The 14,079-nt window shown below is 42.6% G+C and overlaps 1 protein-coding gene across 1 annotated transcript; it reads left to right on the forward strand.

Annotated features, from left to right (window-relative positions):
- The first annotated feature begins 7,107 nt into the window (after positions 1-7,107).
- Positions 7,108-9,586, forward strand: LOC133888663 (uncharacterized). The gene is made up of 2 exons (XM_062328990.1): positions 7,108-8,975; positions 9,355-9,586. The coding sequence occupies exons 1-2, from the start codon at positions 7,548-7,550 to the stop codon at positions 9,478-9,480; spliced, it is 1,554 nt and encodes a 517-aa protein (XP_062184974.1). The 5' UTR covers positions 7,108-7,547; the 3' UTR covers positions 9,481-9,586.
- The last annotated feature ends 4,493 nt before the right edge of the window (positions 9,587-14,079 follow it).

The raw sequence follows: 14,079 nt of genomic DNA on the forward strand, positions 1-14,079 counted from the left end.
AGACAATAAGAGGAAATATTTTGCCAAGTCATAGGAAGTAGTTAGGAAAGATGTGGAACGAGCATTTGGACTTCTACAGTCTCATTTTGCCATTGTTCGTGGACCAGCCCGTTTTAGGGATAAAAACACACTCAAACAAAGCATGACAGCTTGTGTCATCATGCATAATATGATCATTGAAGATGAGCGAGATGAAGATAAAAACTTTCATTATGATAGTGTTAGAGAAGTTGTAAGACCTTCAACAGTTTGTATGCATAGAGTTCATTCAAGTTCATGCTAATATTAGGGATAAGAAAACTCACTCTGAGCTTCAAGGAGATCTAATCGAGCACCTCTGGCAACATCACAGAGACATGTATTAATTATGTACTCTGTATTATTGTACTCGGTATTGTATTAATCATGTACTTGGCATTATATTAATCATGTACTCGGTATTATATTAATAAAATATAGAACAAAATAATCCATACATGAGACAAATGCACACATAAAAAAGAGTACCAAAATATGATGATAGTCCATACATAATAAAGAGAACAAATCCACACATAATAAAGCATTATGCATTCCCAAACCATCGAGCATTGATCTCATCTTGCATTCTCATATAGTATTACTGATGTTGCTCACTCATGCCACTCAAGTTCATACTCATCACTTTATCATCTTCAATCCTCTATCTTAATTCTAGATCTCTTTTCTTCGGTTCAAGTTTTTTCTTCTCTATTTTATTTCTCTCATCATTGATAATCTTCTCTAATGCAAGTCTTCGGCCTCTTTCTTTTTGACCCACAAATTTTCCAATGCATCTATATAGAGATTATCTCCAGGAGAAACATAATTTTTACCTCGACATTATCGTTCATTCTCCTTCTTCTTCCCATCTGGCCTTGCATCCGCGACCTCTGAAGTAATACTCTCCGCTTCTTCATCATGACGACTTTCATTGGTTCCAGGAGTAGAGGATCCCAGACATGCATTATCTGTTATCTTCTGTTTCTTATGACAGCATCTATCATTCTATTTTTGCTCGTATTGCAAGATATTCTAATAATACAACAAGATAAACGATTTGTTGTACTTGTCTTTGGCCTTGTATAGAGCACATGCTTGAAGTACCTACACAAGTGAACATGTGTTGTTAAACATGCAAGCAACACATGCATGCATTATATACTTGATCTTGCTCTGTTACCTCGTTTTGCCTCCTATTTTGAATCTGAGCATACCATCCACAAAACATCTCAACACTCTCTAGTATGGTAGACCAACGGTATGTGAGAGCGTTGTCAGAACGATCAGATTCCATGTCTTTATGCTTATAGAAGTACTCGTGAATTCTCTGTCAATACGTGGTGCGAGTTTGATCAACGCCTTGTACATGATCCATATTGATTTCTAGTCATGCCGAACACAAAAGAATGTCCCCCTTTTCGCTAATTTTTTTTATTCTCTTCTGGCTTGGTTTGATGACCGGGGACGTGAACAGTACCCCCGAGCACTCGGTGCCCCGACGACCCAGAAAGACCCCCGAGGGGCCCACCGATGAGGTGTCAACCGGCCAGAGGTCTGAAGCCGCATTTAATGAGCGTGCGTGGCCTGACATCCCCAACTGCTCCCGCCGCAGTGTCAGTTCCTGCCATGTCTTGGCAGAGAGGCGTGGGGCTATTAATTGCACGGGTCTCGTCCCGTATCATACGGTGTATCTCGGGATAACATCGCCAGGATCAAGGCGTTCCGTCTGCCGCCCTGCTGTGGCAGAAGAACAAGACAGGGCGAGCACGTCAGGTTGCTCTGCGGCTGCCCGGTGGGCCCTCTCCACGGCGCCCGTTGTCAGGGCGTTTATGGTGATGGGTGACCAGGCGTGCGACGCATTTTTCACCCTCCGGTCAATTCACCCAGAAGAAATGATGACGCCTTACCCAGTCGTGGCGTCTTGGAACTTGTGCTCCCCTCCTTCCCGTTTGGGATATGTCACAGCCGGCGAGTGCATAAAAGAGCCGGTAACACAGAAGGAAAGAGGGGGAGAGTAGGACCGAAAAACCCAACAAGCAATCGAAGAATAGAGCAAGAGACCGCAAGCATCGAACACAGAAGCACAAAGAACCGAATCATAGACCAACTCAAGGCACAGTCCCTGCCCAAGAACAGGGAGCCTCAAGCTCTTAGTTAGATAAATATTCTTGTAACCAGCAACATCCTTGAGGGACTTCCCCAAAGACAGTTATTACATCCATACAGGAGTAGGGTATTACGCCCTTGTGCGTCCCGAACCTGTCTAAATTCCGGTGCATTTACTTCTTTCTTGCACTAGCCATCATCCCCCATCCACCGGCCGTTGCATTTACATCCATTCACTTCCATTCATTTCTCCGACGAACTTATTCAGGATCATCCTCCGGCCGAATCTCTAAAAAGGGGTCTCTCGGAATCCCTGCGATAGGAGTTAATCCTCCGACAGCAGGGGTTATGGCGAGCGAGCGTGGGGCCAAGTGTGGCACGAGCGCAGTGACCGGCGAACTCCCTCTCCAGTACGACTCTTCCTTTCGATCCGGTAAGTCTAAGCGGATCCGGTGAGTCTACCTCAAATCAACTATCATAAATCGGAAAACAAGAAAGATGATAAGATAGAAACTAACCTGTCGGACGGTGGCGCGAAAGAGGATTCTATGACGGTAGTTAGTTGATAGTGAGGGTACGTCCTTCACCAGATATGACAACTGAAGCCATGAGGATGAAGAGTCCTAAAAAATAATGACCTCGAACCGGTTAGAAACTATTTTTAATGTAGGTTAGTAAAAAATGGGATAGTAAACTGGTGAGAACTCGGTAAGGCCATCTCTACCAGTTACCTTAAATTTTCATCCTCAAAAACACTATTACAGCATCATCTATCACTATTACAGCATCCCTTATTTTTTCATCTCCAGCAGCTACCCTATTTCCTATCTTCTACTCCTCTTTTTCTCTCTCTGGCCCATCTGTCAGCCTCTGTGAACAGTGTTGCTACAGTTTCTGCTCCGGGCCCACTGTCATCCCTGCGAGCAGTGTTGCTACAGCTGCTACAGTGATACGTGCTGCTACAGGTCCCCGCAAAAAATACAGACCTCTCTCCGCAACACTGTAGCGTCACTGCTTGGCACTGTAGCACTGGATGAGGTACTGCTGAAAGGCAATTTTCAGTACTACAGTGTCTCGCAGAGTACTGTAGCACTGGATACAGGCTGCTGGAGTTGGCCCAAGAGTTACTCTAACATATTGATGCACATAGCCGCTATTCATTGCTCTTGACAGCAAATAAAACGGCAAATTTGGGATTTTAGACAACAGACACCACCGTATTTGAGAAAATAGACAACATGTTGGCGTATTTACAAATTTAGCATCCGTATTCGGAACCTCAAACACTGAAAACTGACTTTCGGTAACTCAGAATCCGAAAACAGCCCGATCCCATAATTTTCGACAACTCAATTACCGAATACGGCACTGTTCACCGTATTCGGCAACTCAGTTGCCGAAAACACTGTAAACAGTGCCGTATTCGGCAACTCAGTTTTCGGATTAATCTGAGAACCAAGGTTTTGTGCTTGTTTGAATTTTTTATTCAAATTGAATTAAAAAGATAATATGGCATGAAATGATAAAAAAAATATAAATGGAGCATTACAAAGGCTTAATATTAATATGAGAACCAAAATTTTGTGCATGTTGTATTATTTTTATTCAATTTGAATTAAAAAGAGAATATCACATGAAATAATAAAAATGCATATAAACGAAGCATTACAAAGGAACTCACTTTTACACTAAATAACTAGGGATAAAAATATTTTTATAAATTAGTATATCACATCATAACAATATTAGTGAATTTTTCTAGATTTTTTAGAAATTATTTGAGGCATTAAATATTGCTAGAATTTATAAAAGTTAATTTATTTGGAGAATTCTAATTAAACATTGGCTCAAACTTTTTGGACCAAACTAATTAAAATGGGTTGCTGGTGATCTCTAGTTTGATCGTGAAAACATTTAGAATTTTTGGACTATTTTTGTATTTTCAAAAAAAATCATGAATTAAATAAAAAACATGCACTTTTATACACTTTTGCTTGCTAGCTTCTTTCTTGTAGCTTCCGGACGCCGGCGCATACAGAGTTGCCGAATACGGCACTGTTTACAGTGTTTTCGGCAATTGAGTTGCCGAATACGGTGAACAGTGCCATATTCGGCAACTGAGTTGCCGAAAATTGTGGGGTCAGGCTATTTTAGTATTCTGAGTTACCAAAAGTCAGTTTTCGGTGTTTGAGATTCCGAATACAGATGCTAAATTTATAAATACGTTAATATATTATCTATTTTTTCAAATATGACGGTGTCTGTTGTCTAAAATCCCAAAATAGCCCAAATAAACACACCACAAGCTGTATCCGAACAGCATCACGTGAACTTCCATGCAGTATAATGCCGACCGGCTTGCAGGTAACTTTTGAGAAGACATGGGGCACGGGAAGTTGGACCGCATCGCCAAATGTCCAGTAACGCCATCTCCAGCAGGATCAGCTTTCACTGTGCCCACTGATACGGACTCGAAGCGGCCGCAAATTAGTTCCAGCGAATGCGGTTTCACTGTTGCAGATTCTATGTAGTACTCGTATCACTATAAACAATGATTGTAGGTAAAAAAGGAAAATAATAGAATCTAAAAATAAAAATAACTGTTAGAGATAAAAAAAAATAAAAAATACTATAATAGTGCTAAAGAATATTGTAATAATATTATAAGAGATAAATTTTTAGTATATTGGAAATGGCCTAACAGATGGGGAGAGATATTCCTTTGCTCCTTTAACCCTCTTTACGTGCGGCCAACAAGGTGCCAGAAATGTATCGTTGCTGTATTCTGTACCGAACACCCCTTGCATTTCAAGCTCAAAGTAAACAACTATTGGAAATCAGAAAAGGATTCCACGTAATTTTGTACCTAGCTTGTACATTTCATATCTCTAGATTGGAAGTAATCAAATATTGGAAATCATAAAAGAATTGCACATAATTTGGTACGTAATTTTGCACCTAGATAGTACATTTCATATATCTAGATACGAAGTAGATAAATATAGGAAATCAGAAAAGATTTGCACGTTATTTTGTACCTAGATAGTACATTTCATATCTCTAGATTTGAAAATAGGGTTGTGTTTGTTGTACAACTCACATCAGATATACCGCAATTGTACTTTGATGGTACCTTACGCCTCTTACACATATGTAGCAACTAAGGGCCACTGCAGACTTCTTTTTCGTCCAAAACAATTTTGTAGGTGCCATAATTTTAAAAATATTTTATCCATCTCAGGAGCGGACCAGGTAGGTCACTGGGTGTGCTCGGGCAAAAAAACGAAAATTAGTTTAGGTATAGGCACAATTTAAAGCAAAAATTAGCGAACATTACAAACGGCGCACCGCGTGCCCCAACCGCACAGCACCCCAAGTGGCCCTCCGCATCGCTCCATGCTTCCCGTTGGCCTGTTCCCTCGACCTTCCTTTCGGCTCGACGCAGGCACGCAGCGAGCCAGCGAGAGCGACACAGCAACGCTATGAGAAATCTTTCCCAAAAATCTCTTATGGTTATTATTGGAATAAGTTAGCCACGTAAAACTTGTACTTAAGCTCAGATAAATACAAGATAAATATAACGTAAGATTATTATTTTTAAAGAGGCTTAAACCTGTATAAAAACTACATATGTTCTTCTGCAATTTATCTACTTAAAACATCTTCTATTTATTTAATAAGTTCATTAAATTGATAGTTCATAAATCATCGACATACCCTTATTTGAACAAGTTGTATTGCAATTCACTTAATTTTATTAAACTTGTGTTGTAGTATATATGTTATACTGTAAATTACAATGGTACTCCCTCCGATTACAAATGTAGGTTATTTTAGACTTGTGCATAAGTATTAAGAAAGTAGATCAAATAATCTTATTGTCCTTTATTTATTCTATATTGGAAAAGATAACTTATTTATTTGTGAGAGTGGTAGTATTTATTAAACAAGGGCAAGATGAGAATAAAAATATATATATAAATTTAAAAATAATTTATATTTAGAGAATAGTTAAAAAAGCTAAAACGATATTTACAATCAGAGAAAGTATATAGCCAGTGTGGAATAAACACACATGAGAATTTTCTTACATCCGCCACCGATCCATGTCATGCCACCCATAAATCCCTATGGCATTCATTTCGACTTACCAATACCGCTAGGTGTGATCCTGACCAATCCACGGTTAGTGCAGTACTACATTAATGAATCTGGCTATTTTTATTTTGGATTGTCACTGCCACCATCACATTCAATTAAATTCAACCATCTTATACGACTCCAGCTGACGATTGTTCAAGGACTGATATGAGATCACGTGGTTAAACAGCACCAGAGTGGATGCGCGAATATATATGGCATTACCAAAATTTGGATATGAATTAGGCAACCTAATATATTACACAATTCCATCACCAAAGAGAACCAAAATGGCATGTGAAAAACAACCTTACTGATTGAGGCTAGACCGCTAACTGCATAGTACAATAGACAGTTAACTACATACTCCCTCAGGTTAAAAATATATAATGTTATTGACTTTTCAGGATCTTTAATTTATAACTTTGATTATTATTTTTATTAGAATATAGTTATAATATATAATAAAAATAATATTATGAAAATATTTTTAAGATAAATTCGTACATATGATTTTATATTTTCAACTAAATATTTGAAAACTATTAACAATCAAAACTTAAAAAATTAACCAAATCTTAATTAAAATAATAAATATTTATGACCGAAGGACTAGTACATTAGATAGCTAACCATACAGTACATTCCAAATCAGGTAAATATAACCAAAATTTGGCAAATCATTTGGTTTCGAACGAATCAGCCCCAAATCCATCTCGTAACTCAGAGTAGCACCGATGCATTAGTTCCCCAATCTCCAGACCAAAGCTAATAACGCGGCCAGTTACCTGTCTTGTGTACAACGTTTGTGTCCAACCATGAATGCTTCCTGCGGCCAAACCAGCGTCACCAGCAAATCCCCCGGCTGCACAAATAACTACGCGCCATTAGCAGCAGCCCGCCGAGACATGCCGCACCGGCACCGGCACGGAGAAAAACTCGTAAAAAGTGGGCACAAAACCGAAGCGCTTGCCCACCGCCCTGCCCCGTCCCGATCCCCAACCCAAAGCGCCGAGAAGACAACCCCACACTCCCCGGCCTCGTACAGGGAGGGGAGAGGGCAGGAGGAGGACTAGGTCTAGAGGCGCGGAGCAAAATACGCGGGGAGAATGCGCGACCTTGCACTCTCCCGCCCCCAGCCCGTGTGAGCCTCTCGTCCCCGTGAAATCACACCGATTTTGATTCCACCGACGATATCGGCCGCCTCCCGGCCCGGCCGGCACGACGGCGTTGGGGGGCCGAGGCAGTGGGGCTGAGGAGCAGCAGCCACGGCACCCGGGATGAAGGGAGGGGGCGGGAAGGAGACGGTCACCGCCTCCTTCCTCCGTTTCCTCCTTCTGCTCCTCCTCCCGCTCACCGCCCTCTACTTCTTCTACACGCTCCACCTCCTCCTCACCTCCGCGTCGTCGGCCGCCTCCTGCCCGCCTGACTCCACCTCCTCCTCCGTATCGGTCTCCCGGATGTCCGCCAACATCACCGCCACCACCGCGGCGGCGTCGGAGAAGACCCCCGCCGTGGAGGTGTCCACGGCGACGATGCTGCAGCACGTCGTGTTCGGCATCGCGGCGTCGTCGCGGTTCTGGGACAAGCGCAAGGAGTACATCAAGGTGTGGTGGCGCCCGCAAGGTGCCATGCGCGGGTACGTGTGGCTGGACCGCGAGGTGCGCGAGTCCAACATGTCCACGGCGCGGACGGGGCTCCCGGCTATCAGGATCTCCTCGGACACCTCTGCTTTCCCCTACACGCACCGCCGCGGCCATCGCTCAGCCATCCGCATCTCCCGCATCGTCTCCGAGACGTTCCGCCTCGGCCTCCCCGACGTGCGGTGGTTCGTCATGGGCGACGACGACACCGTCTTCTTCCCCGACAACCTCCTCACCGTGCTCAACAAGTTCGACCACCGCCAGCCCTACTACATCGGCTCCCTCTCCGAGAGCCACCTTCAGAACATCTACTTCTCATACGGGATGGCGTACGGCGGCGGCGGCTTTGCCATCAGCCGGCCGCTGGCCGAGGCGCTCGCGCGGATGCAGGACGGTTGCCTCCGCCGATACCCGGCGCTGTACGGCAGTGACGACCGGATCCAGGCGTGCATGGCGGAGCTGGGCGTGCCGCTCACCAAGCACCCGGGTTTCCACCAGTACGACGTGTACGGCGACCTCCTGGGCCTCCTCGCGTCCCACCCGGTGGCGCCGATCGTGACGCTGCACCACCTCGACGTCGTGAAGCCCCTGTTCCCGGACGCGAGATCGCGCCCCGCGGCGGTGCGGAGTCTGTTCGATGGGCCCGTGAAGCTGGACTCGGCGGGGATGATGCAGCAGTCCATCTGCTACGACGGCGCCAACCGGTGGACGGTTTCCGTGGCGTGGGGGTTTGCGGTGCTGGTGGCGAGGGGGGTAATGTCCCCGCGGGAGATGGAGATGCCGGCGCGCACGTTCCTGAACTGGTACAAGCGCGCCGACTACACGGCGTACGCGTTCAACACGAGGCCCCTGGCGCGCAGCCCGTGCCAGAAGCCCGCGGTGTACTACCTGTCGTCGTCGCGGCGCGCGGCCTGGCACGGCGGCGAGACCACGGTGACTCGGTACGAACGGTGGCGCCACCCCAACGAGACGCGGCCCGCGTGCCGGTGGGATATCGCGGACCCGGACGCGCACGTCGATCACATCGTCGTGCTCAAGAAGCCTGACCCCGGGATATGGGACAGGGTAATCTTTTTCTTTGCCAATTCATCCATTTTCTACTCTTCCTCCATACTAAACGCAACACATGATGCGTTGCCAGTTGCCATTTAGAGAGAAGGCCAACGGGCCAAAGGTACAGATCTACAAAATTGTGCAGCTGTGAGTATCCCAATCAAATGGTCCGTAGGAGGCAACCGCAATCTTGAGCAAAAGGGGAGAATTGCAATGCAAATCCCAAGATAGAAATTTTTACTAATGTGATAGTACCGCCATTCCAGCTTGTGTAGTTATAACTGCATTCTATTACTAGTTTTGTTAAAAGATGTTTGCTGTGGTTTGAGTGCTTATTTAAAATGCCGGTCTTTAGCAAAGTTTACTGATGTGCTGTCACCTGGATGTGCAGTCTCCCAGGCGAAATTGTTGTCGAGTGCTGTCGTCGCCCAAGGAGGGGAAGAAAGCGGAGAAGACGATGACCATCGATGTAGGTGTATGCAGGGAAGGCGAGTTCAGCCAAGTAGCAGGAGTATAAACTTCATTACACAAGATGAAGATAGTAGGAAGATTCAAAAAATTTCTTCTTTTCATGTACGGATCGATTCTTCTCGGAAGGTATCAGCGAGTCTCGTTTGAGCATATCCTTCCAGTGTTGTTTTGCGCCTCACGGGCGCAACAATCAATCCACAAAGCACCGCCAGGTACACCATGCGAGAACTCAAGCTTTGGCCGGGCGTTCCTCCAAGGTGAGTCAACACGCTGCCCCCACCCAACGGCTACGCTGCTGGTGATCTATTCTTCAGACCTTTTTTTTTTTGAAGCACAGAGATACCTGTATTAAGAGGTAAAGAGATTGTACAAAGACACATACAAATGCATGCACCTATACAGAAGGACCAGCTGTCCCAGCCAAAGCGCATGTAGTTCCCCGGAAAGAAAGAAAATTACAACTAGACCCTTGAGACTACTGTGTATGCCAAAATCGCCACACTCCCCCGTCAGAGATGACGCCGGAGCAGGAGGAGAACAGATGATACACCATATAGACCCGAAAGAGCATCATCACACCAAGGTTTTGATAAGAGCTGCAAAAGTCTCTCGCCCCTAAGACTGAACCCAACAGGTTCCCTTCGCAGGGTAGATTTTCGTCGTGAAGGGATTTTCGTTCCTTTCAGCGTTCCAACGGTTTTCTTCACGACGGGATTCTTAGAGTCATTTCCTTCAGGACGAGATTCTCTCCCCTTTCTCTTCGCGATTCCCCTCGAAGGGAAATTGTTGGAGATAAGAGAAAATAAAGGAAATGAGAACGGGAAAGGGAATTGAAAAGGGAACAAAATGAAGGAAATATGGTTGAGGGTAGTCTAAGAACGGGAAGAAAACACATGTTGAAGTCCACTGACTTTGGACACGTCCCATGTCTTCCAGGCCCTGGACCAGGCCATGTCATCCAAAATCAGTATAGGAAAATAGAAGATCTATCCACCACATCACCACAATACCCATAGCTATCCTTCTAGCCACAAAACAAAGAATCGGTGCATCTGCCTCACCAGGCCGGAGTGTGTCGTCGCAGGACTAAGAACCAGCGACCCAAACACACAAACACAACGAACAGGGATGATAAGCATCCCACACAAACGCAACACACTTACACAAACATATCTCACACCGTCACCACCGAAGTTCTCACCATAGATGGCGACTTCACCAAAGATAGCATTAACGAAAACATCGGTGACCTACAAAGCCTACTACCTCCTATCCGCTACTAAATATTGTACAAGCATCGCCGAATATCGATCCACCAACACCCACCTACCCCGGAGACGCTAAGCCAGCCGAAATAGGGGAGTCAGCAAGATCAAAGCCTAGTTCTCGAAATTGCATGTCGGATCGCTCCTGTCTACTATAGATGGGGAACTGTCCCTCTAGAGTGGTTCGTCTATGCTTCAGACTTGACGGAGACAGGGCGGGTAGGCTTAGCGTGTTTGATTGGTGGGATGAGATTGAATGAATATTTTTAAGGAGTTTGGTTGGATGGGTTGAATATGATTATCAAGTTTTGGGAATATTTTTCAAATATGCTGGATGAAGTGATCTATTCATTTTGGCGGGATGAGGTCATCTACATGGACTAATCATGATAATTAGAAGAATAATTAGTGGTAATTAGTATATTGTATTGCTAACAAGTATTTATTACTATGAGATTATGGTTGTTAATTGTTAGTGTGTTTATTAGTGCATTATTGATGTATCGATTAGAGTATAATTAGTGATAATTATTATATTTTGTTATTATTTAGTAATTACTATAATCAGATTAGCATTGACAGAGGTTAGTGCGTGTTATTTAGTGTACGATTAACTATTATTATCTATTATATTATTATTTGATGAGAAAAAAGAGACACTATGTTCGCTCTCAAGGTCATAAAATTACCATATTAATCGTAAAAAAATCTAGATCACTCATTATTATGAACATCTAATGTTCTGGATTAAACCAAATGGCACACATTAAATACAATTAATAAATAGATGAATTCAAAAACCAAATAGCTCTTACGAAATACGATTAATAAATATCTAAATTCGGAATTAAATTATGAAAAATCAGCAGTTCCTTTTACATACGGCTCGAGAAGCAAAATATCTAAATAAAGAGTACAAATAAAAATAATTAAAATTAAGGTTAGAATAGAAAAAAAAGGATTCATATCAAATATAGTATTATAAAAAAGTCAAATACCTATACAAAGAGTCCACGCAAAATATAATTAATATATAGCTAAAATTATAATAAAAATTAATGAGTTTTTTTAAAATCTTATTAAGATAATAAATTAAAAAGTACCATATAGCTCAAGGTCGTTATATCAAGTATGTAGCAGGTAAGACAACCCTATTTTGATTTTAGTTAGAATATCTACATCCGATGTCCAATTTTGACAGTTAACCAAAATATTTATGAATCGATTTTGACAATTGACCTAAACATATATGAATCAACATTTATCTGATAAAATACTACAGCAAGACTAACCACACTATTAGTGTGTCACATTACTAGTTTAAAATTAAGAGATATAATTTAGTTAACTACTCTTATATATCCACCAAATAAAAAAAACTCATTCTACATAACTAAACAAACAATTTGGATGAACACGTAAAAACACATACAACCATATACCATCTATAATTAACTTCCAACCAAACACACTTCATAGTCACTGGGTGTGGTGGGGCTGTGACATGGGTGGTGTCTGTGAAAGCGTGGCTCGGCGTCCGCGTGAGGGCCACCAGGGCAGCCATCACTCACCGTAGGGCATGGGATGGGAGCTTCATCAGTCCTGGTCTTGGGGCGTGTGTTGCGGCTGGGACCAGTTTACGCGCGTCCATCTCTGCTTCGGCTTAGCAAATCTTGGACAGTGACACGGTTGCCGTCGTGGCGAAAGACCACGCCGCGACAGCGTGTTCGTGGGGCCTGATCGCCTTTCTGGTGAAACGGACGACCGCATCTATCGGCCCGTGCTTCAGGTCATAATTAGGGCTCAGTTATGCACTTATGTTCATTGATTGCTCCGAACTATAAGTAACAGGGTTATAAATGCTCGTTGATGGCTACCTGAACAGGTGGCAACGCTACAGTGCGCTGCGACGATCTGTTGATTTACGAAAGCTGGATCCAGCAAACTCTTGATCCATACATTACAGCAAGAGGCGTCGCCTAACTGAGAGTATTTTATGCCGATGGGCTGCGTCAATCTATTAGTGTGCCATTGAGCGCACATGCAAGCAGGATCAGGATGCTGCGGCTTTGGTACTAGTGATATCACCTTTATTGAACCGCACTTTGTTCGCGTCTTGATATGCACTGAATAGAAGCAGCCAATCGCACAAACCATAAAGTGTACTTTAACAGTTCCCTCACATAGATTTAATATGGAAAAAGTAAAGACAAATTTTATTAGGGCGAAAAGCAAACCAATTTACTCCCTCCGTTTCGTAATATTTATCTATGATCTCGAGAGTATCTGTCTTAAATTATTTTTATTACGATAATAAGTATGTTTTATAACCTATTTTAATTTTATACTCTTAAATGCAAGCATACATTTACTTTTATATCGATGAGTTACTTACTCTCATTATTGCATTGATTAGGAGTAGTATGGTCATCTCATTATATTTTTTTTGTTTGATTTCAGTATTTCTTGGTTTGTATATAATAGTGAGCGTAAATAAACATTGTGAAATGGAGGTAGTAAATAGTTTAGGGAGTTAAATAAGTCAAAATTTTGTATAGGGTTAAGTGGACAAACCAAATAGTCGGAGGCAGTAAAATAGACCCTTTTTTCATTTAGTATAGATTGTCGTCCTACGACTCATTTCCAAACCTGAACACTGTTCAGATCATTTCCGAATGCTTGCACATTGACTCATTTCCCAGATTACCCATCTGTCACCCCCTCACTTCAGTATCCCATTTTTCGCAGATGATGCAGTACTGACGGACATTTCGGTCACACTATAAAAACCTTGCATACGCTATTTGAATATACGTGCAACTTACAAAATTTTCGCGGCAAAAATACAAAATTAGACAACATACGTGACCGTATTTACCAAAATAGATAATATATCACCGTATTTACAATTTTAGCATTCGTATTTAGCAACTCGTTTACCAAAAATTGACTTTCAGTACACAGTACATCGAAAATACCATATTCAACACACGGTGTACCGAAAATAGCATTGTAGCACTGTATTTAACGCACGGTGTGCCGAAAATAGCACTATAGCCCATTTTCAGCACATCATACGCCGAAAATAAACAGTGCCGTGTATGAACAGTAACAACAGTGCTTTTGAATTTCGTTTTCTCTCTTTTTCAAAACGGTGGTCTTCTGTTACTCAAAAATGTTAAAACTTTTTTTTATGTATTCCATAATCCATGTGCAACCAATTTTAATTGGATTCACTGAAAAATCCTTTGTATATTTAAAACTAAAACTCTCCAAAAAAAGACTACTTTTATAAATTGTAATAATTGTTAGTGTCTCAAATAAATTCTAAAAAATCTAGAAAAAATTACTAATATTCTTCTTATGTGATGGACTAATTT

This window comes from Phragmites australis, chromosome 13 (assembly GCF_958298935.1).
Source record: "Phragmites australis chromosome 13, lpPhrAust1.1, whole genome shotgun sequence".
Lineage (NCBI taxonomy): Eukaryota > Viridiplantae > Streptophyta > Magnoliopsida > Poales > Poaceae > Phragmites > Phragmites australis.